General features: G+C 45.2%; 3 protein-coding genes across 4 annotated transcripts; 1 reads left to right on the forward strand and 2 right to left on the reverse strand.

Moving 5' to 3' along the window:
- Positions 1-10,781: 10,781 nt before the first annotated feature.
- Positions 10,782-17,014, forward strand: LOC117839359 (rhomboid-like protein 15). 2 transcript variants are annotated; one of them, XM_034719671.2, is made up of 13 exons: positions 10,782-11,169; positions 11,469-11,634; positions 12,103-12,406; positions 13,227-13,259; positions 13,355-13,446; positions 13,536-13,609; positions 13,714-13,808; positions 13,881-13,953; positions 14,495-14,592; positions 15,913-15,964; positions 16,058-16,111; positions 16,473-16,547; positions 16,672-17,014. In XM_034719671.2, exons 1-13 carry the CDS (start codon positions 11,146-11,148, stop codon positions 16,675-16,677), a joined length of 1,146 nt encoding a protein of 381 aa, XP_034575562.1. In that variant the 5' UTR covers positions 10,782-11,145; the 3' UTR covers positions 16,678-17,014. The 2 variants fall into 2 exon arrangements, with proteins under 2 accessions (XP_034575562.1, XP_034575561.1); XM_034719670.2 differs by having other exon boundaries at positions 10,791-11,169; positions 14,495-14,637.
- A 3,331-nt stretch (positions 17,015-20,345) lies between these two features.
- LOC117835233 (putative cyclin-dependent kinase F-2) lies at positions 20,346-21,602 on the reverse strand. The gene has a single exon (XM_034714602.1). The coding sequence runs from the start codon at positions 21,600-21,602 to the stop codon at positions 20,529-20,531; it is 1,074 nt and encodes a 357-aa protein (XP_034570493.1). The 3' UTR covers positions 20,346-20,528.
- A 1,227-nt stretch (positions 21,603-22,829) lies between these two features.
- LOC117835234 (uncharacterized) lies at positions 22,830-23,726 on the reverse strand. Its single transcript, XM_034714604.2, has one exon. It carries the CDS (start codon positions 23,444-23,446, stop codon positions 23,054-23,056), a length of 393 nt encoding a protein of 130 aa, XP_034570495.1. The 5' UTR covers positions 23,447-23,726; the 3' UTR covers positions 22,830-23,053.
- Between the last annotated feature and the right edge of the window lie 355 nt (positions 23,727-24,081).

A 24,081-nucleotide genomic window follows, 5' to 3' on the forward strand; every position in this document is an offset into this window, starting at 1 on the left:
ATTCATGTCACATCGAATGTTTAGATATTAATTAGGAGGCTAATTCACGAGACGAATCTATTAAGCCTAATTAATCCATCATTAGCACATGTTTACTGTAGCATCGCATTGTCAAATCATGGGCTAATTAGGCTTAATAGATTCATCTCGTAAATTAGTCTCCATCTGTGCAATTGGTTTTGTAATTAGTTTATATTTAATACTTCTAATTAGTATCTAAACATTCGATGTGACTGGAATTTTAGGAGCAACTAAAGAAACAAACACCCCCATAGGCTAAAATTCCTGTCACATCGAATATTTGGAGACTAATTAGGAGGACTAAACATGAGCTAATTATAAAACTAATTACACGGATAGAGGCTAATTCGCAAGACGAATCTATTAAGTCTAATTAATCCATCATTAGCATATATTTACTGTAGCATCACATTGTCAAATCGTGGACTAATTAGGCTTAATAAATCCGTCTTGCAAATTAGCCTACATTTCTGCAATTGGTTTTGTAATTAGTCTACATTTAATACTTCTAATTAGTATCTAAACATTCGATGTGATAGAAATTTTAGGAGGGACTAAAGAACCAAACGAGATAGACCAAGGGTGTGTTTGGATGGAGGGACAAGTGGGACGGGACAATATCATCCCTTTTTTAGGGTGTGTTTGGATAGAGGGACAAGTGGAATGGGATAGGATCATCCTTTTTTAAGGGAGAAGATGATCTCACTTGGTGTTTGGTTGGAGGGATGGAAGCGTCCAATTTCGTTGTTTGGTTGGAAGGACGAGGACGGATGAAATAAACGGTGTTTGTATTCCGTTAGCTGCAGGGCCCACTGTCAGCATCAGAGAGCATCAGAGAGCAGGGCCTCATCCCCTTCCTCGGCTTGTCGCCGCACGGGAGTGCAGGACTGAGTGCCGCCTGGCCTCCCTCCGGCGCCACTCCCCCGAGCACGCCGGCCATCCACTAGAAGAAATCAGCCTCCTCTCACCCCTGAGCTCGCATGGACCAATTTGGCCGGATTCTCGAGCCATGGCCCCTCCTCTCACCGGCCATGGAGGACCCTGGGCCATTGCCCCTTTGCCCGCAACCCCACCGTCACGCCTCATTGGCTGTGGCCGCACCTCTGCACGTGGCCGTGGGAGTGGAGGAGCGACAGGCGGCGCGGTACGGTGGCAGAGGCGCGCGGCATCCGGTGCATGCGGGCGGCGAGGCAGGGCACGAGCGCGACGGCTTGGACACGGGTGGCACGCGGCCAAGTGAGGGGGGCGAGCAGCGCAGGGGGCTCGCGCGGAGGCGAGGCAACGGGTCGAGCGACGGTTTGCGCGCAGCAGTGTGCGGGCGAGGCAGGGCGCGGCGCAGGAGGGGGCGTGTGGTGTGAGCGGGTGCGAGATGGCGCGAGGAGGAGACGGGAGCTAGACGCCGTCCAAGAGGATGGATCGATCCGCTAGTTTTGGAGGAACCATTTCATCCCTCTTTGTCGAGAAATATTCGAATTTGATGCCATCCTCGTCCCACCTAACCTTCAACCAAACAAATGTAAAAGTGGGATGACCCCGTCCTGTCCCATCCCATCCCTCCATCCAAACACACCCCGTCCAGGTGTACTTCTCCACTCCACGTTCAAGCGCCACCCCTCCACATCCCCATCCAGCGCCTCCCCTCTCCGGCACCGGCGACATGCCCCTCGGACATCTCTATCTACACCGATGCCTCCACCTCAACCGCCAGTCTGCCACCTCATCTTCCTGCTCGGCATACGTGAGTTCTCCCCCTCCCCTTCTCCTATTGCCTAGGGTTTATAAGCCTCTTTCCTTTATTCCTAGTTCTTGTAGATCTTGGTGGCTTCAAGACTGTCATATTCAAGATACACTCCATGTTCATCTCTTCATGAGACATTGTATGCCTAGGTAAGCATCCCATTCTATTGGTTGCCAAGGATAAATTGCTTGTTACGATTTATACTATACTTACTGTAAAAATGGATTGTTAAGAAGGGAAAAAATGCAGCAATATTATTACTGTAAAGAATGATATTATGCACATGTTCGATGATGATCATTATAATAGTCGGCACATGGATGCAGCTGGTACTAACTGCTAACCTCGTCTCATTGCATATATGTGTTGTGCCACCCATGATTTCCTTGCCTGGTCATCCATACTATAGTATCATTAGAATCATCATGTGGTTTCGAACCGAAAACAAAAGTTTATTTAATCATTACAATTTGTTTGATTGTTCAAGTATTATCTCTTTGAAAACAACAACTGAATGAATGATTGTTGGTTTCATAACTGCTGGTAGCTAGTAGCTGTGATTTTGCTTATACATTGAGATACGATATGCGATACCTGAAAGAAAGGAACAAGTTATTGACTGCATTCAGTTGTTTTCCTTGCTTTATTTTTTGGGTTTTAGCACAGCTGAAATCTTTGCGAGGGATTAACTTAATGAAAGTTTGAACAGGTAGAACTGATTTGTAGTGTTTTCATGCACTCGACTAAATTGGAGTGCCATCCATGTGCCCACGAACAAGGACACCTGCAAATAGTCCCTCATGTCTATATGACCAGAGCACACCTCATCTCTAACCAGTGCAAAAAAGGTCAATTAAATCTTAGAAGGCCATGAGATTTGGTGAAAAAAATTAGTTCAATTATATTCTGCTTGCTGGAATGCTTATGCTTATTGCTAGTCCACTTGTTGTTTTTCTGATTAGAGATGATTCACCCAAGTTACACTTTAACTACAATTGTTTAGTGTAAATATGTTTGCAGCTATATATTTGATTATTGGATTTTTTTTGTGCATGCTTGAATGTCATAGACCTCCTGGTGTCTGTGCTGCTAATGATATAGGTTGTCTACAGAACTAGTGTTTCATTTTTGCCTAATTGTCCACCTGTTTGTTTAATACGAAACATACTAATCTTGCTGCTATATGAAGGCAATGAACTAATCTTGAATAAATCGAGTGTTATTGTTGCTATTATATTATGTGATCAACACTAATTTTAATTTTCTTTTTATTGTTTGTTTGCCAGAATTAGTGAGTTTTGAGGAGAACCAAGAGGCGAGAGAAAATGACTGGGGGAAGGTCCTAGGAAAATCTCTTATCACAGCAACAATTATGTTAAAGAGAGTAGTTTTATGGCTAATTAGATCCTTAAATCATAGAGAACACATGTCCTTTTTTGTCTCTTGAATCAGCTAGATTTTTTAAGATAATGGATAAAATTTGGCTTCAGCCTTCTCAATTCAGCCTTCTCAAAGAGAAGTATGAGTCCAACATTATTATTATTACAGGTAGTAGCATACTGCTACACCCACGCAGAGTTTTAAGCAAATGTAAACGATTTAAAACCCAATTCTCAAACTAAAGGACCATCCATTTAAACTGAAGAAATGTAGCGCTGCCATCTCTAATGACCGGCATGCTGAAGAAACTTGAATCAGCTAGATGCGATATGTTGTTCCATCATTTGTATTGTTGAAACATGGTATTATTTTCACGTCAATTATGTTGTCTCAATTTCTAGAAAACATCATTTATGTCTTCATGAATGAACTGCAAAATGCATGGTGGTTGCTACAGGAGAAAAGTGATGCTGTTAACTTGGGATTACTTTGTATGCCATGTATTCTTGGTTGGTAGTTTTTTTAGAAAAAGTGTGTGGTGGCACAGGTAGCTGGATAGGGTCATCATGGTTCCTACTGTTCCCTCCCACCATACTGCCCTGCGTCCAAACTACTATGTACTTCCAAATAGCAACGGGGAAGGGGCGGCACTACCTTGCGGTGGAGGGGGATTGGAAAATCCAAAAATTTCCGCGTGAGATTGTTTCTTCCCAGGGCTAATCAGCCCGATGCTTCCAAATTAGCACTAGCCCTTAGGGCTAATTTGGGAACCCAAAATCCTGTTGGGATCCCGATCTTTTCCCCGGATAGGCGGCTCGCGTGGAAACTGAGGCATGGGCCAAAACTCCTTGCCAGTTGGAAGTCCACGCCGTGGGGCTGGGCGACTTGTTCCTCGCGACTTCCCCGGGGTAGGTCCTTCCCACCTCGAAGGTCTGGATGCCGTATCCCAGTGCGGCTCCCCGAGTGACGTGCTGATGCCGATTGGTCTCCTCGTCGAGGCGTTGCTGCCCCTCCGCCTCCTGTCCCAGCGCCACCTCCGCTTCGCGTCCCGTCCAAGCGACGCTGTCGCTCCAAGCCTCGACTCCTCATCCAGGCACCGCCATCTCTCTGCCTCTGCGTCCACGGGTCACCGTGTCCCCTCCCTGTCGTCTGTAACGCTGCCTCTACCCATGGACTTCTACCTCCGCTGCCTCCTCAGCATCCACCACGGCGCCTCGACCTTGTCTTCGTCCTCGACATCCACTGTGATGTGAGTTCTTGCTCCTTCGTGTAGTTTACATCTCGATTCCCAATTGTTCTATCTGAGATCCAATCCTGGGAACATCAACTAACCAGCACGAGCACCAACACTGATTCAATTTTTTAGTTAGATATATAGGTTTAAGCCCCAGATGAATCAGATATATACTCATCATATTTGTAAGATGAACACAAACATTGCAGTAAGAATGTATAGTTATATGTTTCTTGCCTCTTTCATTTTGTTTATCGCATTCTCCTTGTAAAGCATCCATTTGTTTGTGTTGTCATTTCAATAGATTATTTAAATTGGAAAAAATATTTACATTGATGTTGCACAATCCTATTAATTAGTTAACTTTACTGCAACAAAAAATGCATGCCTTGTTTCTTAACTAAACTGAATTTTAGTTAACTTTGACATCTTACTAGCTACTAATGAATAGTTCTTCTTAGCACTATTGGTTATTAGTAACTTTCTGTACTGCCTCTATTTGTGGGATCATATTTAAGAATGGGACAGACAAGGAGGTAAGAAAGAGAAGCTAGGCTATCTCTGCTGGATTAGCTTCAGAGGTACAAAAACCCTTACCATTCCTCACCTGGATTGGGGAAACTATATTTGCCTTTCCATTCTATATTGCATTTTCGTGATATGTGCATACAATTGTCGTACTTTGCATAAACTGTAGCAATCTATTTGTGTTGATATCGAGTCTGAATTCTGTTGGTGCGTCTCAACTGATTATTGCAAGAAGGTTTATTGAATTCCGAAATATTTTTCTAAGATAGAATTATTATTAGTATGGACCATTGCTTGTATATTATCGAGTATTAGTTGTCTTCATAATAAAGATTTGATCACTTTCTACTTTCAACTTTCTTTGTTATTGTGATTGTAGAGCCTTGGTGAAAGGTCTATAAACGTTGACAGTGCTATGAACAAACTTTAAGGCTACAAATTATATGAACATCAAGGGACCTTGCTTGACAGACATGGTTCAATTGCGCTGATCGCCCATCAAAGATCCTGCGGTTTCTTTCTTTCCTAATGCTCCAAGGTGTGTACATCATCAGCTGCAACTTTAGTTCTTCTTATGCATTTAGTCACATAGGCAAAGTTTGGGCTGCATGACCAGTTCATGGTCATCAGTTTATCAGCACTGAGCAACTTGCTTTGCACTAGAAGCCAAGGAAAAAATCCCGATGCCCATGTCCTATCAGACCATATTATCTTGTCCTGGGCATTGTAGCATAGGTACCTTATTTAGTTTGACTAGTAACTAGGTAGACTCTGGAGTAGCATAGGTATCGTATTCCTTCTGACTAGTAACTTGTCCTGGGCAATGTTTTATTTTGGGAATAAGGGCACACTTGCTCGAGTGGTTTGTTAACAAAATTACTTACTCATATTTACTTGAGTTTGCTGACCTTTGCAGCTTCTAGATGTAAAAATATATATGCTTTCTTTGACTTACCTGGTCTTTAATATGGTCAGATATAACTTGCAAGCTTTACCTGATCATTTTTCTAGACCATTTTCAACAATGACTCCATTATTATTGATCTAATTGTAGATGTCTTAGGTATTACACCAACCAGAGGCTTCTTGAGGGACTCGACTTGCTTTGTATCTATGCCTAACGCACAAAAAACTGTCCTTTTATGTCTCTTTCATCAGCTGAATGAATGTATTTTAGCTGGCTTCTAAATTGTAACGTATAGAAAACTGTCCTTTTATGTCTCTTGCATTAGCTAAATGAATGTTGTTCTACCATATGTATCGGCTGAAACTTGGTACTTTCTCATAGATTGATTTGTCTAAATTTCTAGAAAACATCATGTACCATACTATGTGATGGCCTGATGACTTGGTGATAGATTTTGCTTGTTTATCAGCATGTCATCCCAAATGTGCTGCTCATGAATATAGTGATGGCCTGCTCATGTACAAAATAAAGGTGATGCTATTAACTTAGGATTACTACTATATGTCATGTATTCTTGGTTGGTATTTTTTTTTAAAAAAGAGCATGCATGGTGGTGGCACAGTCAGCCGGACTAATTAAACATCATTGCAAGTTGCTCCCACAGAGCTGCCCCGCGGTCAGCTCCTCCAAACAGCGACACGGGAGGGGGGCAGCACTGCCCTGCCGGTGGTGGGGGATTTCCATGTCCAAAATAATTCCTGTTGGGTCATTTTTTCCTGAGGCTAACCAACCACTAGCTGCCAAAATAGCCCTTATATTTTCTTATTACAGTTTTTCTCATTTCTTTTACAATAACCCGCACCTAAAGCAAAGTAGCTAAACTTCTTTTAGAGTCACCAATTCTTTTGCTTCTTGCATTCTTTTGCTTGGGATTTCCTTATGGCCCTGTTTGTATACGCTTTTCTGGAACTCGCTTATCTGAGAAGCAAGCTTATCTGGTAAGCCTGCTGCCTGGATAAGCTGCTGCCTGGATAAGCAGGGTGTTTGGCAATCCTGATTATTTAATGTCGATTGTCTGTCCTGGTTGGTAAATTGACCTGAATGCCCCTAAGGCTGATAATAGCTCATTTTTATTGTGAATCTGAGGAGAAGACAATAATTCTAATGCCTTTGGAGTTTGTTAAATAGAAATTACATTACAATAATATGAAATTCATACGATAGATCGATCTAGTATGGAAACATCCATCATGGGTACAACAACGAATCATGAAACCATAGCGACAACAATAGCATCACGCAATGCACCCATATCAATGTCATCTCCTAAAGCACCACCACCACCATCTGTGCTAGGTTGGGTTGAATTACCATCATCTTCCTGAAAATCCTCTTCAAAATGCACGTCATGTACGGCACTATCTCTGATGAAATTGTGAAGGGACATACAAGCAACTATAATTTTCGACTGCTTGTTAACCGGATAACTGGGCAAATTCAAGAGAATGCGCCACTTCATCTTTAGATATCCAAATGATCGCTCAATCACATTTCTAAGGGATGAATGTGCATGATTAAACACTTCTTTCAATCCTACCGGATGCTGACCATGCTGCCATTCGGAAACATGATACCTCTGTCCCTTGTAGGGTGCAAGAAATCCTTTTCTATTAGGATATCCAGAGTCAACAAGATAGTACTTACCTGCATGTTATATTTATATGTTATATCACAATGAGCAAATATTCCTAAAAAATAAATTGCAACATAACTCATCCTTACCATCGGGAGGATGTGGAAATTGATCCTTGTATGTGACAAGTGTGTCCAATAATACACGAGTATCATGGACAGAACCAGGCCAACCAGTGACAGCAAATGTGAACCGCATATCAAAGTCACAAACCGCCATGACGTTTTGTGAAGGATACCCATGCCGACCAATGTATTTCGGTTGATCAGCTAATGGCACAGTTACGGGTATATGGGTACCATCAATTGCTCCTATGCAATCTTTGAAATGAGGCCAAAACCTTGCTTCTTGTAGTTTAGGATGAATAGTAGAAAATTGCGGATCCTTAGGCCTCACAATGTCAACAGCTAATCTCATGATAGATTCAAGAACCTCTTCAAATTTTCTACTCACAGCATTATTAGTATATTAGTATTGCCATGTTTCTCTGGGAAGATACAAATACACAATACAAGCACATACCCCCTTCAAGCCTCACAGGCGGCCGGCGGTAGGAACCAGCGCAGGCGGGCCGGGCGGCCGGCGGCGGAGCCGAGCGCAGCACGGGCGGCCGGCGGCGGGGGCCCAGCGCAGGCGGGCCGGGCGGCCGGCGGCGGGGGCCCAGCGCAGGCGGCACGGGCGGCCGGCGTTGGTGGCCGAGCGCAGCACGAGCCGCCGGCGGCGGGGGCCGAGCAAGGGCGGCACGGGCGGCCGGCGGCGGGATTCCAGCCCGGGCGGCGCGACCGGAGGCGGAGCCCGAGCGCGGGCGGCAGGGGCGGCCGGCGGCCGGCGGCGGGGGCCGAGCGCGGGCAGCACGGGCGTCCGGCCGCCGGATCCGAGCCCGGGCGGCGCGGCCGGACGCGGGGCCCGAGCCCAGCCTTCTAGGGGCGTCCGGCGGCGGGAGCCGATCCCAGGCGCTGCGGCCGGAGGCGGGGGCCGAGCCCTCGCAGGGGCAGCCGGCGGCGGGGGCCGAGCCCGGCGGTGGTGTGGAAGCGGCCCGAGCGACCCGAGCGGTGGCGCCGGCGGCGGGATCTGGAGCTCGGGTCCGGCGGCGGGATCTGGAGCGGACGACTGGCGGCGGTTGCGGGAGGCTTGGCGTCGGGTGGCCGAGGGTAGTGCGGAAAATTTCGGTCCGCTTGCCCCAGAAGCGTGCTCTGAGCCGCGTACGAGATAAGCGGCCTGCTAGTTCAATTCCGGATTCTCCACTAAGCCGCTTACGTGACAAGCGGGAAATAAGCGAGGCGTTTGGGTGGGTTTATCGCTTATTTTCACCAATAAGCGGGAAATAAGCGACTCCAAACAGGGCCATGATATCCCACTTGTTCCTTAGGCTATTTTCTACTTTCCAGCAAGGCAGCAACTATTTGAATTGGAAGAAGATTGTCGTCATCTGTATTTTTGTTATTCTTATATAAGCTGCATGAAGCATGACCGAGACAGTATTTAGCTTAAGATATTGTGTTGGTGGAGGGAAATGGATCCTAATATTGCATCTCATCTCTTGACTTGGTTCACAAACGTGGCATCGACATTATCCGTTTCCCTTACTCCTATAGTTTGCTCATTCCTTGCGTCATGAAAAAGTGATAGGAGAAAGTCTCCTAGCATATCTCCCGTTTGGTAGAGCTTCTTACAGTGCTTCTCCATCGATTTTGGATGAAGTCCTACCAAAGGGGTAATTTCAAAATGGCTCCACCACCAAAGCCGGGGAGAAGCCGCAAAACGGCTTACACTATAGAGGCGGAGCTAAAAAAAATAGCTTCACCGGCTTCTCCTCTCTCTCCAAGCATTAAGTGATCATAAAATTACCCATATTGCTATTGAGAAGACGTTTTACCAAACATTTTGCAAAACGGCTTCAGCTCCACTAGAGAAGCCACTTTACCAAAGGAGCTGGAGCAGAAGCCGTTTTGGTAGGAGTCGGAGCTCTACCAAAGGGGACTTTAATGTCATTTTCTCACACTTGAGAATATTTGCTCAAGAATAGTAAGAGCCCCTTCGGCAAGCTCCAAAAACAGCTTCGTTGCCGGCTTCATCCAGAGCTCTACCAAAAACACAAAGATAAAACAGCTTCAAGGGAGAAGTCAGGTTGGAGCCGTTTAACAAATGAACTGCGCGGAAGGAGCCGGAAAAAGTAGCTCCTCCCGGCTTCTCCTCCACCTCGCATCAGTGAATACGAAACTACCCTCGTATTCATCAAAATCACACATGAATTACCACCCAAGTCCAGGGGCGGACCCATGATTGATCTTGGACCCGGGCTGGACATATCAGAATGTATGCAAAATAACGTATAGTAGGCAAAAGAAGGCAACAACGAAGCCAAGAAGCCGTTCAGCAGCTTCAAAATCATGTGCCTGGGCTATGCATGCTTTTGGAACCGGGTTTTTGCTTCAGCTAGCATCATATGCCAAATGACCATCACATAATATACAGGGGAGCACTTGAACTGGACCCGGACTGCAGCCCACCCAAACCGGGTCCTAGATCCGCCCCTGCCCAAGTCCCATGCTCCGTGTGCAGGCCTGGAGCAGCGACGGCAGCCGGCACAAGCGCGTGGGCCCGCTGGTCCTGCTTCGGCCGGCGCTGGCGCGGCCACAGCCATGTCGCCCGTGGCTCCTCCAGGACTCGGGCAAGCAGTAGCAACGACAGCCGATAGGCGCGGGAAACAGCAATGGTAGAGCAGCAGCGACATCGGAGCATCAGTGGCGTTGGAGCAAAAGGCTGGGAAGGGGTAGTGGGGAGCAGCAGCCCGGAAAAAGGCCGGCGAGGAGAAGGGACCCGAGGGGCTATTGGCCTGTTGCGAATGGATGGGGAAGAAAATGAGTGGGCAAGGGAGAGCCAGGATAAGGATGGAAAAAAATATGTGAAAAGACAGGGAAAAAGAAATCATGAATCGGTATACTTACAAATATATTCATTAATCCTTCTTATTCATATAAAATTATACTATATTGTAGACTTTTGTCCATTAATGAAAAATAGGAGAATTTGTTTTACCAAACGATTTTCAAAACAGCTTCAAGTCTGATAAAAAACCCCAGAGCTGTTTTAGCAGCAGCTAGAGCTTTGCTAAACAAACTCTAAGCTAACTCTAAGCTAAGGGATAGAAAAAGATCAAGTTCAAAGTGAATTTTCCAGCCCTTTCATCGTGAAATCGCAGCGGAATGCATCGAGTGAAAAAAACTTTGATGCGACTGAGCCGAACCCAACAGCAGCAGCGCACGGCACGAGTGCACAGCCACCGGAAAAAGGCGATCCCGGCGACCCTTAGCTCGTACGGCAGATCCACTGTGTGGGGCCCGTTAGAACCTTCTATCCCAATCATCTGAGGCTGACAGTCCAGGCCCACCGCTGATGCTTCACCCTGCTTTTCACGGCGACCCCCTAGAAGCATCGACATTTCCGCGAGACCCAACCCCTTTCCGCCCTTCCGTCCCGGCCGTAGTAGCTCGGAAAGCAAGCAACGGCTCAATTGATTTGCTCGGGGCCCCAAAACCCTCGAGATCTCGGCTGCTGGTGTCCCTCCTCCGCGCGAGGACGACTCCTCGCCTCCGAAGATCTCGACTCCCTCAGGCGAGCGCTGCGGCGGCGGCGGGTCCGAGATGCGCCCCAACATCATCACCGAGGTGCGGTTTTCTATTCTCGGTTTCGGTCGTGGCGTGTTTTTTTCCTTCCGGAGGCGTATTTGGATCTGAGGCGCATTCGCGTCAAGTCGCTGCGGAGACCGGTGGGATTCCGTGGAGGGGCTTTGTTAATGATGGGGGAAACCCGTCTCAATGGGCAGGAATTGAGTCGGTTGGCGGGGCTAAACACTTGGGACGGGGTTTGGCTTGGTGTATTCAGATAGAGGAGAGGTGGAAATGTGGCTAAATTTGATGCACTTTGCTTTTACTTTTGACTTAGGATGAGTTTTCCATGGCTGCAGGCTGGGATTCCAACTAGGTTGAATCAGTGGTGGAGCAGCATTCCGTTCGTTACTTCTGGTGTTGTCTTGATATGTGGAGCAATTTATCTGCTGTGCTTGTTGATCGGCTATGACTCCTATGCCGAGATATGCTTCTTGCCTTCTGCAGTAGCATCACATTTTCAAGGTCTGTCTCATTCTCACACTTCCGTGGGTAACTTAACATGCTTTTTCAACACTTTGGAGTCACTGTTTATTCTGCAAAAGGAAACATATCTTTGTGCCCGCCATATGGACCTTTTGAGACCTTACCTGCATAAAACTTAACTCTTGTTCTGTGGCAGATTTCAATTGTGAATCCAGGTTCTATATGTGCATATAATATGATGGCAGTCATTATTTGCTATTAGCTAACATGATGTCCTGATAAATGACAACTATCTCTTGCTAACATAAGATCTGTTCACTCTAATATTCTGAACACTGAAGAAGCTTGAGGCTGTTCATACATTTTGAATGAACTATTTGATGTACAGAGGTTTTAGCTGTAGTTTCTTCCTACTCATGCAGATTATGCCAGATTTTTCTATTTTCTTTGGTATAACTAATTGTGTGCCCCTGACATAGTTAATATTTGGAATCATATTTTCTTCAGTGTACAGGTTCTACACATCTGTTCTCTTTCATGGTTCCGTGCTTCATGTGCTATTCAACATGCTTGCATTGGTACCCTTGGGCACCGAGTTGGAGAGAATTATGGGATCAGTCCGTCTCTTATTCTTGATGTTCCTTCTTGCAACAACAAATGCAATTCTCCATCTGACAATTGCTTTCTTGGTGGCTTACAATCCTCTGTCCCCTGTTCCAAATCTTGCGGATGAATGCTCCATTGGCTTTTCTGGAGTTATATTCTCAATGATAGTCATCGAAACAAGTCTGAGTGGTGTTCAATCGCGAAGGTGTGTTGCGTTCTACGGTGATCACATTCGATGATCTATCTGAGTTTCTAGTCGATATGATGTCTCTTAGGAATTTAATATAAGAATTTTGTGTAAAAGTAAAAGTTTGTGTACTCAAATTGTCTGTGCTGACTGCTGAGGTATGCTTAGGACTTCTGTCCATGTTTTGTGCATGAAGAATATTTCCATTGATTGTAAATTGTTTGAAAATGTTGGAATTTGTTATGACATCGCACGATTACACATTTGACTAGGTTTATACACAGTTCAAATGTTATTTAATGCTTCTTCTATTTACTAAAAATGATTACTAAAATGGAAAACCTCTAATTTAAGGGGTCACACCTAGAGCAAATTCATGTTTGAGTGAAGTTATGAAGTTATGGGACCATTTAGTGGATCTTGAGAAGATGAGAACCCTCAGAGTATTTTCCTTCACCCGAGGGAGAGTTATTCAGAAAGTTTTCCGTTAAACCCTGGTGTCTGTCCATGCTGATTCATGTGGAAAGTTATCCTAACTACACCAAAACATGAGTGGGCACTAGATATCCTGCCATACTATAATTCCCATAACGTCCTTTTTAACTCTCGTTACTTGCTACCTTGTATTGCCTTGATATATTGGCAAAAGCCAAGAGTTCCATTAGTCAAAAACTATCCAGAAGAGACAAATTTAAAATTTCTAGATTCTGGAAAGATGTACCTTTTTTGTACTTCTATGCTTATTTCTATTTATTTTACATTTCTTAAAAAGAAATTAGTTGTGTTTCTATTTATGATACTAGTCGCATATAGGCTGACATCCTTCCTTGCTTTTCAGTGTCTTCGGCCTCTTCAATGTTCCTGCAAAATGGTACTCATTCTTTGCATGCGTTGATGTTATTCACTTCCAGTTTACTAGATGTAGATGGCATTGGAAATTCATATGTTAAATGTGTACAATGTCAGGTATGCATGGATTTTGCTGGTACTGTTTCAGTTTCTTGCAAGCAATGTTTCACTGCTGGGCCACCTGTGCGGCATCTTATCGGGATTTGCATGTTTGTCCCTTGTATCCTTCTTATTTGTTAAATCTTCATGAGCCAGACTAGTTTTATATTCTTTGCTAACCTTCTCTATTTCCCACTAGACACTTATGGGCTGTTCAACTACTTGCTTCCTGGACCATCATTTTATTCTAAAATCGAGGGCTTGTCAGCGCTAGTAAGTTTTCCCTAGATGATTTAAGTTACCCTTGTCATATGGTCCATCTTCTGTAGGATATGTTTCTTATATCTGTATTTATTGTTTGATATATTGGATGCCAGTCTATTTGTGTGAGGCGTCCTGGCTTTATTCTATGTACTGGAGGGACTACATATGGCCAGCTTCCTACATACTCTAACACATCTGCCGCACCAAGGTATATTTTCTATATTGGTTTATTTTGATGTAATTTTCACAGAAGTAACATGTTATTGTTTTTAATTTACAGTGCTCTCATAAATGGAAATTTCTTGAGAAATATATCTTCATGGATGCCAAACAGGCAGACATCCACTGTTCAGGTAAATTAAAAAATGGCAATGCTGCCTATATGCTATACTCATGTTTGTAATTGCAAGTATAATTTTCCTGGAAGTTGTTGCTAAATCTTCTTTGAGGAACCTGGGTCAAAACTGCATCCTTCGATGGAAAAATACAACACAGTAGCAACGATTGTGCAACTGATCGTCCAAGTAACAGAAAACTTATTCTAAGCATTCCTCTAAACAAAACCAAAAGTTCTCGTTACCAGTACTTGCATTCTTAAGAGGACTGTACAGAAAAAAAACTTAACCAAAGTTACATTGGGCAATTACACAGTAAAACCTCCACAATACTTGATTCCTTGTTATTGTGGTTAAGTTCAAGATTAATACCACTTGATATATGTATATTCATCATTAGCTTGTTATCTTTGTTGATCTGTATATTACACATCCATATTGGGTTACCTTAGCTGTTTACTGTGCCTACACCAACTTGCTTGGAGCTAAAAGTCTTTGTTGTGTTATGTAGCTGGTTCCTTGCAATGAGTTTAGGGGTTTGCTGAATTTTCTCCTGTAGGAAGGAGAAGACCCCAGGTTTCCAGGGAGAGCACAGACGCTTGGTTCTGCAGGAGCTGAACCCACTGCAAGAGAGGCAAATGCAAATTTGCATGCGAGGTTGTTGGATAACACAACTCCAAGTGACCCCCTAACGAATTCACAGTAATGCATTATCTACTTGATAATCTCCTTTATGTATTTCACATTCAGTGTTTCCATATATGCATTGAAAACAGAATCTCACATGAAGCAAGAGCAACTTGGGATAAATAAAATGATCACTTCTACGCTGTTTTTTTCCAGTCAAATGATTAGCTTAGTACCATACTTCCATAGTACTCAGGTTTTGTTTTGTTATTCAAAATCAGACACTTAATAGCTCAAAACTGTTTTTTAGTCTTCCGATATCCTTTGTTCTTTTTCATTGCAGTGTGTAAACTTCCTACCTCCTGTAGTAGGTCATTAGGTCAAACTTCCCTTCAGAAGCTATGTTATAGGCATTTTTGGAATAATTTATATCAGTAATAACTTTCTTTTAATCGATATGTATGACAGATTTTGTTGAAAAACTGTTTCGTAAAGACTATGATCTTAAGTAAAACTCTGCTTATTGGTACTTGGCAATTGAATAGGGCTCAATCAGGGGATCGTAGTAAGGTTTGTGTGGTTTTGTTTGGCATTGTAGGCTTGCCTTGATTTGTTGAGCACCTTAAGTTTGCTCAAGGTGATTGAGCTAAATATGGCTTGACTCAGATCTGCCCTTGGTTAAATTTTGGCAACATGGCAATTTAGTCATACCAATTCTGTATCTTATGTGAAACTTCTCACATAGAATCTGACTCCAGTTAAGTTATAGTAACTCAACATATCAAAATAATTGTATATCATACAGAGAGAAAAAGGAAGCGGAGAAGTATATGTAGAATGTAGAATCACATTCATAGCCTTGCTATTTAGTGGATTTTCCCCCTTAAACCCAGTGAACTTTATGGCAATTGGCATTATGCATAACAAGAAGCACTGTTGAAAATAAATAATACGTGTTTTTCTTGCGTCCAACTGTGGAGTGGACAATGTTGTTAAAAACAGAGAATTCTCTTCTGGTTACTTCTGGTAACCTGAATTTTTGGCCAGTGCTAATGATGCAAAATGGGCCGTGAAATTTGAATCTTGAATTTGAGATTAGTAGTAATAATTGAATGCATATGAGAAAATCCAAAATGCACCCATGCCCTATTGATAAGATGTGTAATCTTTATATTGAGGTTTGAATATTAGCAAAGCTCTTTTCACATTTTGTTTTATTCTTTGCCTAAAATGCAAAGTGTTACTCAAAATGTTACTTTGTTTTTCACTATCCACATATCTGTGAATCAGTAACTATGGCTCTTTCCAACACCTCATAGATCTGTGTTTTTTAACCTTTCATATTAACAGGCATACAGTTGCAAACACTGTCAGAGCTGATGCAACAGTAACAGCTGATCAGGTTGTGTGTTCTGTACATCCTATTGCTTTCTCGTTGGTTGTTTCAATTGGTTTAGTAATGAGTGTTAACCTCTTAACTAAAATACTTACTCAGGTTGATACATTTGATGAAGAACTAAAGAAGCTGGTTGGTATGGGCTTTGAAAAGGTATTTCAAGCCTTGTCCTTTTAAATTTCCGTACTGCACTTGCACAATTCCCATTTATCATATAATGCTGGTATATAGTTTTATCATTTCCTGGCACTACCTGGTTGTCTTGTATGTAAGATTCAGCGCAAAGTGGTTAAACAAACAAATGACCTGTTTTCCATAGTGTTTGTGCGCGTTTATCTGTTTGGCAAGTTGTTTGTAGGATTCATATAAGTGCATTGACATTCATCTCAGGTTATAGAAACACACAGCATGTCAGTCATAGCCCACATCTCAGCTATCCATGTATGTCAGTATTTTGCTGTCTGCGTGCATGGACGTCACGCTTCTTACTGATGAACTGACTACCTTGATTCAGACTCAGGCTGAGGTTGCTCTTGCTGCGGCTGATGGAGATCCAAATGTTGCCATTGAGATTCTGATGAGTCAGCAGGTTTGTATTATCAAGTTAACCAATAAGTTCTTTTTTAATAGTTAACCAATAAGTTGTTGATAGCTAGATGATTCCTCTTGGCATTAATTCGTTTTCCTTTTGATCCCCGTTGCTTTAAATCCAGGGTTGAAGTTCGCACAGTACAAGTTCAAAGGAAGCACGAATGTGGAGCCAATTTTTTTCATATGAAGGTTAAAAAATTAGCTGTGATTAGAATTTGGGAATTTAGCATGGGGGTGATTAGGTTGTGACTTGGTGGTTGCTGAAAAGGATGCCCACGATCGTGTTTTTCCCAGGGTGCTGAAACAGTAGCGTGCAGCCGAGTTGTATTTCTCAAGGTTATCTCAGAATATATGTAAAATAGAAATTAACGTTGAAGGTTCTGTCGAACTTTGGCATACGGAAAATCTGGAAAATGCAGAACTGAATCCTAAAGTATCTAGTGGTTGATGATAGTTATTCCTCAAGTCTGGCCACCTACTTACAAGAGAAACTGCGGGCCGTTCTGGTTTGCTGCACCTTTAACCACATTCCCTTGCTGAGCGGTAACATTGTGCCAGTAACATTGTGCCAGCAGGCTTGCTATGAAGATAGTGTTGCCATATTGACTTTCCCTGGATTCATACTTGTAACGAAATTCTCTTCCCATCCATTTTAGCTAGTAGATAAAGGCCCTTTTCACATGAACATGATCAGTGCCATCAAATTTTCTATAACATGTCACTGTGTTGAACTATTAAGATAGTACATTAGGTTTATCTGCTTTGCCTGTAGCTTGTTGTCACAAACATTAGATACAAGCAAACAAAGCAAAATATGAACTATTAAGATAGTACATTAGGTTTATCTGCTTTGCTTGTCAGCTTCTTGTCACAAACATTAGATACAAGCAGTTAATAAGTAAATGGAAACAAAGCAAAATAGAAGTAGAAGTACATCTATGTGTCAATATTAGATACAAGCAGTTAATAAGTAAATGGAAACAAAGCAAAATAGAAGTAGAAGTACATCTATGTGTCAGCTTCCGGCAGGGTTTCCAAGCTGTTTTATTTGAACTGTGTTGGAAGTTTCGAGCCAGCCGAATAGCACTCAGCATGGGCGTCGACGATCAGATCTGGAATCCTCTCAGAGAGGGAAAGTTTGCAAGGCTGGACAAGCTGTGTGATGATCAACGGAAGCCGAGTTGGAGCTGGACGCCGAGTTGGCCAAGTTCTTCAGTATTGGATCAGGAGCTATATTGTGGTGCAGCAAGAAACAATCTATTGTGGTATTATCTAGTACTGAAGCTGAGTATCAATCAGCGGTAATGGCAGCACAAGAGAACGCATAGCTCAAGCAATTGATGAAAGATCTTCATCAACCTGCGGACTACCTAGTAGAAAATCCAGTTTTTCATGCAAGGACCTAGCACATAGAAGTTTATTACCACTACATAAGAGAAAAGGTCCTTAAGGGAGAAATCAAGATAGTGCCTACAAAGACTGATGAGCAGATTGTCGACATCTTCACGAAAGGCTTGAACAAGGCAAAGTTCGAGAAGTTTTGGGAGGCACTCGGCATGGTCTGCAAGACAATTATGGAGAGAAGTTTGCATTGAGAGGGAGTATTGAAGGAAAGCAATACAAATTTCTAGAGCCTTCCCCACAATTCATGATCCATGATATTTTCCATGAAGGCACTAGATATTGTTGCCATGAAGAAATTAGAATAGTGTAGAACATAGATATTCTAGAAGGGGACACATGTCATCATCGTATGAACTACCCTAGTCTATAAATAGAGGCCCCCTTCCTTGCCATGCCATTCAACCATGAGCATGGTAGATGAGTGGAGTATGGTAGAAGTAAAGGGTGAGTACTAGGGTAGCCACTAAAGAGAGGGTGTTGCACACTCTTGTGAAATATTGTTGTGTCGTAATAAAATTTTATTTCTTACATGTGTTAGTCTCCCAGTTGGGCCATATAGTTTCTAAGTACTTAGTATATAAAATGTGATCCATCGAAAGTTGGCTCGGTCATCCGGGATCACAAGGGTTTGGGCTTCATTGTAGGTTAGCTCTGCCACCAGTGCCGGTGCCGTGCGCAGTGGACGCGCCGCCAGGATCGGAGGCGACCAGGGCGGCAGGACCACCAGCGGGGGTTTGAAACTTTGGATGTGCCGGCTGCGAGCAATCGTTGTGCCATCCCGCCAAATCCATGGTGCGCCGGCGGCATGTTCCGGCCGCGCACCGATCGCCCCGCTCGATTTGGGCAGCCACGTCTCATTGCCTTTGGACGCGAGAGCTTGAGGGGCTTATGCTACTGTGCAGTTTGGACTGACCAGACAGACAGTGTTCCCTTAACCTTCTTGGTATTTTTTTTCCCGTCAGAAGATAACGCGGTTAGACGCCACACCACATGATGTCAACGCAAATCGCTGTCCAAGCACCAGTGGCGATTCAGGAGACACGCCATTTGATACTGAGATCTTTTGGAACACGTGCATCGAAGAAGACAATTCAGCAACTCCATGCCATGCATCTGAAAATCGCAGTAGTGCTAAGTTCAGTAATCGTATTCTTGATTTTCACCAAGCACCGATGCTCATTTTTGCTAAGCCAATTTCAGAAAGAATGGTTAAATTGAGCAACTTCAGGCATTGAACATCACAGGACGCCAGAAATCTACAGAGCACAATTTGAATTCAGAGTCTTCGTCTGTACGATTTCTGTCATCTTGATTCTTGAGTGATCTAGTAATCGTGTCTACGGTTTGACCCAAGCATCGAATTTTCAGGTGTCTGGAGCCAATCTTCATATGGCCAGTGCAATAGTCTTTGCTTGACAGCAGACACCACAGTCCACCACCAATGAATCTAGTAGTACTAGATGGCTAGATGCACAAGAGATCAGCATGTACATGTTGCTTCAATTCGGCTCTGCTAAAAAAAATTCTTAAATGGATTCAGTAATGCGGTTTACATCACAACACTCGCATAATTACAAAAGCAGTTGCATGACCTGTTCAAAAGAATAGACAGATCTGTACATCCATACAGCAAACAAATTAAGAATGCTAAGTACTCGACAGCTCATTCAGGCAAGCAATCGGACACAATGAACACCTTCTGAATACTGCTACCAAATTTCTAGCACAATGCTTTGAGTCCAGTACAATTCCGCACAATATGATCTTGGCACCTAACAAAACCGGACACAAGTCACCTAGTAAAAGGAACAATTCGGATATCCAAGAACAAAGAAGTATTAGTAACTGATAGATTACAGTTTGAACTCACCAGAAAAGTGTTACATCCATCTTCTTTCTATATTTTTTATCAAAAGACAAAAGCAAATGCTCTAAATTGAAGCAGTCAGACACCACGTTGCCTGCAAAAATGCATATCACTGTCAAAGTTTCAGCAGCTCTTCATGACTCATGAGGCAAGTCAACTTGATACTGAAATCTTCTGACACACATGCGCACGTTTAAAAAAATCCAACAAATTCATGCATCTGTTTTCAAATCACTGTCAAAGTTTCAGAAGCTCTTCATGAGGCAAGTCATTTTGATATTGAAATCTTCTGAAAAACACGCGCGCATCTAAAAGAATATCCAACAACTTCATGCATCTGTAATTTGCAGGAGAGCCAGAATCTGTAGAACACAAATGCATATATCTTGTATAAGTCAGTAAAGTTGTTATTTTGACCCAGTATTGATCACTGTCCGTGTGCGCTAAGCTAATTTATGAAATAATTGCCAGATTGAAGAGAGACCCCACAAGATTTTCAGCAAAATGTCGATGTTCAAGTTCTAGCAGCAATTCATGAAAAGGAGTCGTTTAATATTTAATACTGACCTCTTCCGAAACACAAGCAACTGAAATTCAGCAACTTCGTGTGTTTGAACATCACAGAAGGGCCGGAAATATGTACAGCATAATTTGAAGAACAAAGTAAATTTACACATGCGTACAACGACCAAAAGAAATCTAAGTCAGTCACACAGCATGTATCCTCCGTCTCTTGGGCTGCAAGGGCATCGGCGATGGCAACTCTTCTTTCTTTGGCAGCTCCAGCACGTCGATCTTGTCGAACCATGGGTGTTTGAGCGCCGCGGCTGCCGTGAGCCTCTTCTCCGGGTTGCACGTGAGGAGGCCGCTGAGGACCTCGAATCCTTCCTTGGACAGCTTTGATTCAGGGAACAGCTCACGCAGGTTGTTTTCCCGCTGCATGTCCAGCTCCGGCATCACCACGGTGGCGAACGCCGTGGATGAGAACCACGGCCATGTGCCGTCGTCAGGGGTGCCCAGCACGTCGAAGATGGCGCAGAGCTGTCCTTCACCGTGGAAGCCCTGGAACAGAGGCCTCCCGTTGTTGATGAGCTCCGCCATGACGCAACCGAGGGACCAGATGTCGACGCGCTCGTCGTAGTCGGGCTTCTCCAGCAGCATCTCCGGCGCCATGTACCACAGCGTGCCGGCCTGCGTGTACGGCGGCCGCTCGTCGGTGGACATGGCGAGACCAAAGTCGCAGAGCTTGACGATGCGGTGATCGTCGCCGACGAGGATGTTGGCCGGCTTGATGTCGCGGTGCACGATGTGGCCGTCGTGCATCTTCTTGGTGCCCGTGAGCAGCTGCCACATGGCGGAGCGCACCGTGGACTCGGGCAGCGGCGGGCTCCCGCGGCCGCGCTGGCGGAGGAGGTCGTGGAGGCTGGGGCCCACGCACTCCATGACGAGGCTGAGGTCGAAGGCATCCGGGCGGCGGACGACACCGTGGAAGCCGACGACGAACGGGTTGGCGCCGCCGCCGCACGCATCCTCAAGGAAGCGCGCCTCGCGCAGCAGCGCGGCGTGCTCGCCCTGGGCCTCGCCGACGCGCTTGATGGCGACGACCCGGCCCGTGGCGCGGTGGCGAGCCTTGACGACCGCGCCGAAGGCCCCCTCGCCGAGGCGGCTGATGTCCTCGTACTGCTCCGCGGTGCCGACGGCGATGCGCCTCCTCTTGAGGCCAGCCATCCCAGCGGCGGCGTGGTTGCGGACGGCGACGGCGGGCTCTACGCAGGCGGCCATTGTGAGCGGAAGAAGGCGAGGCGGCAGATGGATTGCTCGTCCTAGGCGGGGGAGAGGCGACGTGAGGAGGTCGAGCGGGCGAGGCAAGTCGAGTATTTACGATAGGAGTGAGTCCGACTGGAGTTGTTGACAGAAAAATATCGTCGCAACCGCCGGATGCGATCCGCGGATGTTCGAGTCTAATTAGGAAAGCTCTGGCTGATGCCGTGCTGGTAACGCATCTAGTCAGTTGCGCCATGGCGCGTGGCCACGAAGAGTCAATCGGAGCATCGGAGTCTGCCTTCAGTGTTCATTTCTTCAGAATGTCAGTTTCGTGGTTGCGGACGGCGGCGGCGGGCTCGACGCAGGCGGCCACCGCGAGCGGAAGAAGGCGAGGCGGCGGATGGATTGCTCGTCCTAGGCTGTGGAGAGGCGACGTGAAGCAGGTCGATTGGGGCGAGGCAAGTCGAGTATTTACGATAGGAGTGAATCCGACTGGAGCGGGTCGGGCCGGACGTTCGAGCCTAATTAGGAAAGCTATGGCTGGCTGATGGCGTGCTAGTAACGCATCTAGTCAATTTCGTCATGGCGCGTGGCCCCGAAGAGCAAGTTTTCCGGCTGGTCTTGCTATTGTCAAGGACTGCATATCTGAACCTGCTATTGCTCTGCCTTCGGTGTTCATTTCTTCAGAATGTTCAGTTTCGTCAGGTAATAGAGCAAGCCCACAGCGTACCGCTTCACCTAGTCTGGCATCCGACGGCTATCTCCAGTCTTAGCGCCTAAATACACTTGCTGTGTATTAACTGGACATAAACAGTGATTAATTAGTGATAATGTAATAAATGCAGCTAAGTTTATTTATGTACTCATCAAAGGGAAGAACTCTAACCCCTAGTAGTAGAGTAGTAGTAGCTGCAGACCATCATCGTCATGGTGATCCTTTGTATCCTGGACTTGATATAGTTCGTCAGTAAACCCAGCTACTGCTCCAAGAGGGATGTAAAGTTCTCCTAAAGCTGGAACAAGGAAGAGGCATCACAGGTAAAAAGATGTTCCTAACGTTAATGTTAGCACAAGCAACTATGTCTGCAGGGTTGGAACTGTTTGCTATCGAATCCAGTATGCGGTGGAATATAAAAGCAAAAGGATTTCGTTTTAATTTTCTGCAATTTGGCTAAAAGAGTTGAATTCCAATTATAACTGCTGAAAACAATATTTGAACTTCAGTTCGTAAAGATTACCTGAAAGATGACCTGTGTACTACTATGAGCTCAATCGTCGTAATCCTGAAATTTCTCACCAATCCTGAATGATCACTAAATAAATTACATGATAAATCACTAAGCTTCGTTGCTAACTTGCTCAGCCAATCATGTGTAACAATCATAAGCAACGAAGATGATGAACTATTGTTTTTCAGATAAAATACAAAGAGTTACCTTCCAATAAATGGAAGGTGCAGTGAAATCATATTACAACCTCATGGTCTGCCAGGCTGCCAGCAACCTTGTTACAAACTCAAGAACGCAGTCCATGACGAGGCAGAGCTCCACGGTGGCCGGGTCGCGGGCGGGGCCGCAGGAGCCGACTACGAAGGGGTTCCCGGCGCACGCCTGGAGGAAGAGCGCCTCCCGCAGCAGCGCCGCGTGGCCGCCGGCGGGCGTGCGGAGACGCTTGATGGCGACGGCCCGGCCGGTGCGGCGGTGGCGCGCCCTGACGACGGCGCCGAAGGATCCCGCGCCAAGGCAGCAGGGCTCCTCCTCGTAGTCGTCCGTGGTGCCTATGGCGACGCGGGTCGGCTGCGCGGCGGCGTGGCGGCGGGTGACGGCGGCGGCGGCAGCAGCTTCTACGCAGGCGGTGGCCATCGCGAGCGCGAGGAGAGGGAAGGGAGGCGGCGGGCTGATCGCGAGAAGAGGGGGGAGGGAGAGACGGCAGATGGCTGGTGACGGTGCGAGCCATGCGGGAGCGGCGGCGGGCAACTATATACAGCGGGGTAGTGATCGAGTCCGAGTCCGAGTCCGACGAGTGACGATGGTTACGAAAGCGGAAGTCGACTGCGAGTCGAAATGCGCCGCCAGGGCCGGACGCGTACATGCCAAGGCACTCGGGTTGATGGCTTGATGCCAACGCATCTGTGTTTCGTGTTGTCGCATCTCGCCTGACGAAATTTCGTTACGGCCCGTGGGCCACATGAGCATGTTTTTGCGGCAAGTGCTGGCCTGCTTGTTTCCATTGCGTAATTCCTGGAGCTCAAGAGCTGGTGCAAACGATACAGCACAGGCAAACACATGTCGCTAATGTTAATGCTTGCATTTGAAGCAACATATGTTGCAGCGACTGCAAGTACAAACGTATTCCAGTGGTAAGAAAGTATTTGAGTACTAGTTGCTCAGCCTTCCGGCATACAACTTTGCCAAAACAAATATCATTTGCAGCCTGCAGAACATAGAAAGCAGTGGCATGTTCAGATTAGTCAAGAGGCAGATCAAGAAATGTATCT

The sequence above is a fragment of the Setaria viridis genome, chromosome 9, assembly GCF_005286985.2.
Source record: "Setaria viridis chromosome 9, Setaria_viridis_v4.0, whole genome shotgun sequence".
Classification (NCBI taxonomy): domain Eukaryota; kingdom Viridiplantae; phylum Streptophyta; class Magnoliopsida; order Poales; family Poaceae; genus Setaria; species Setaria viridis.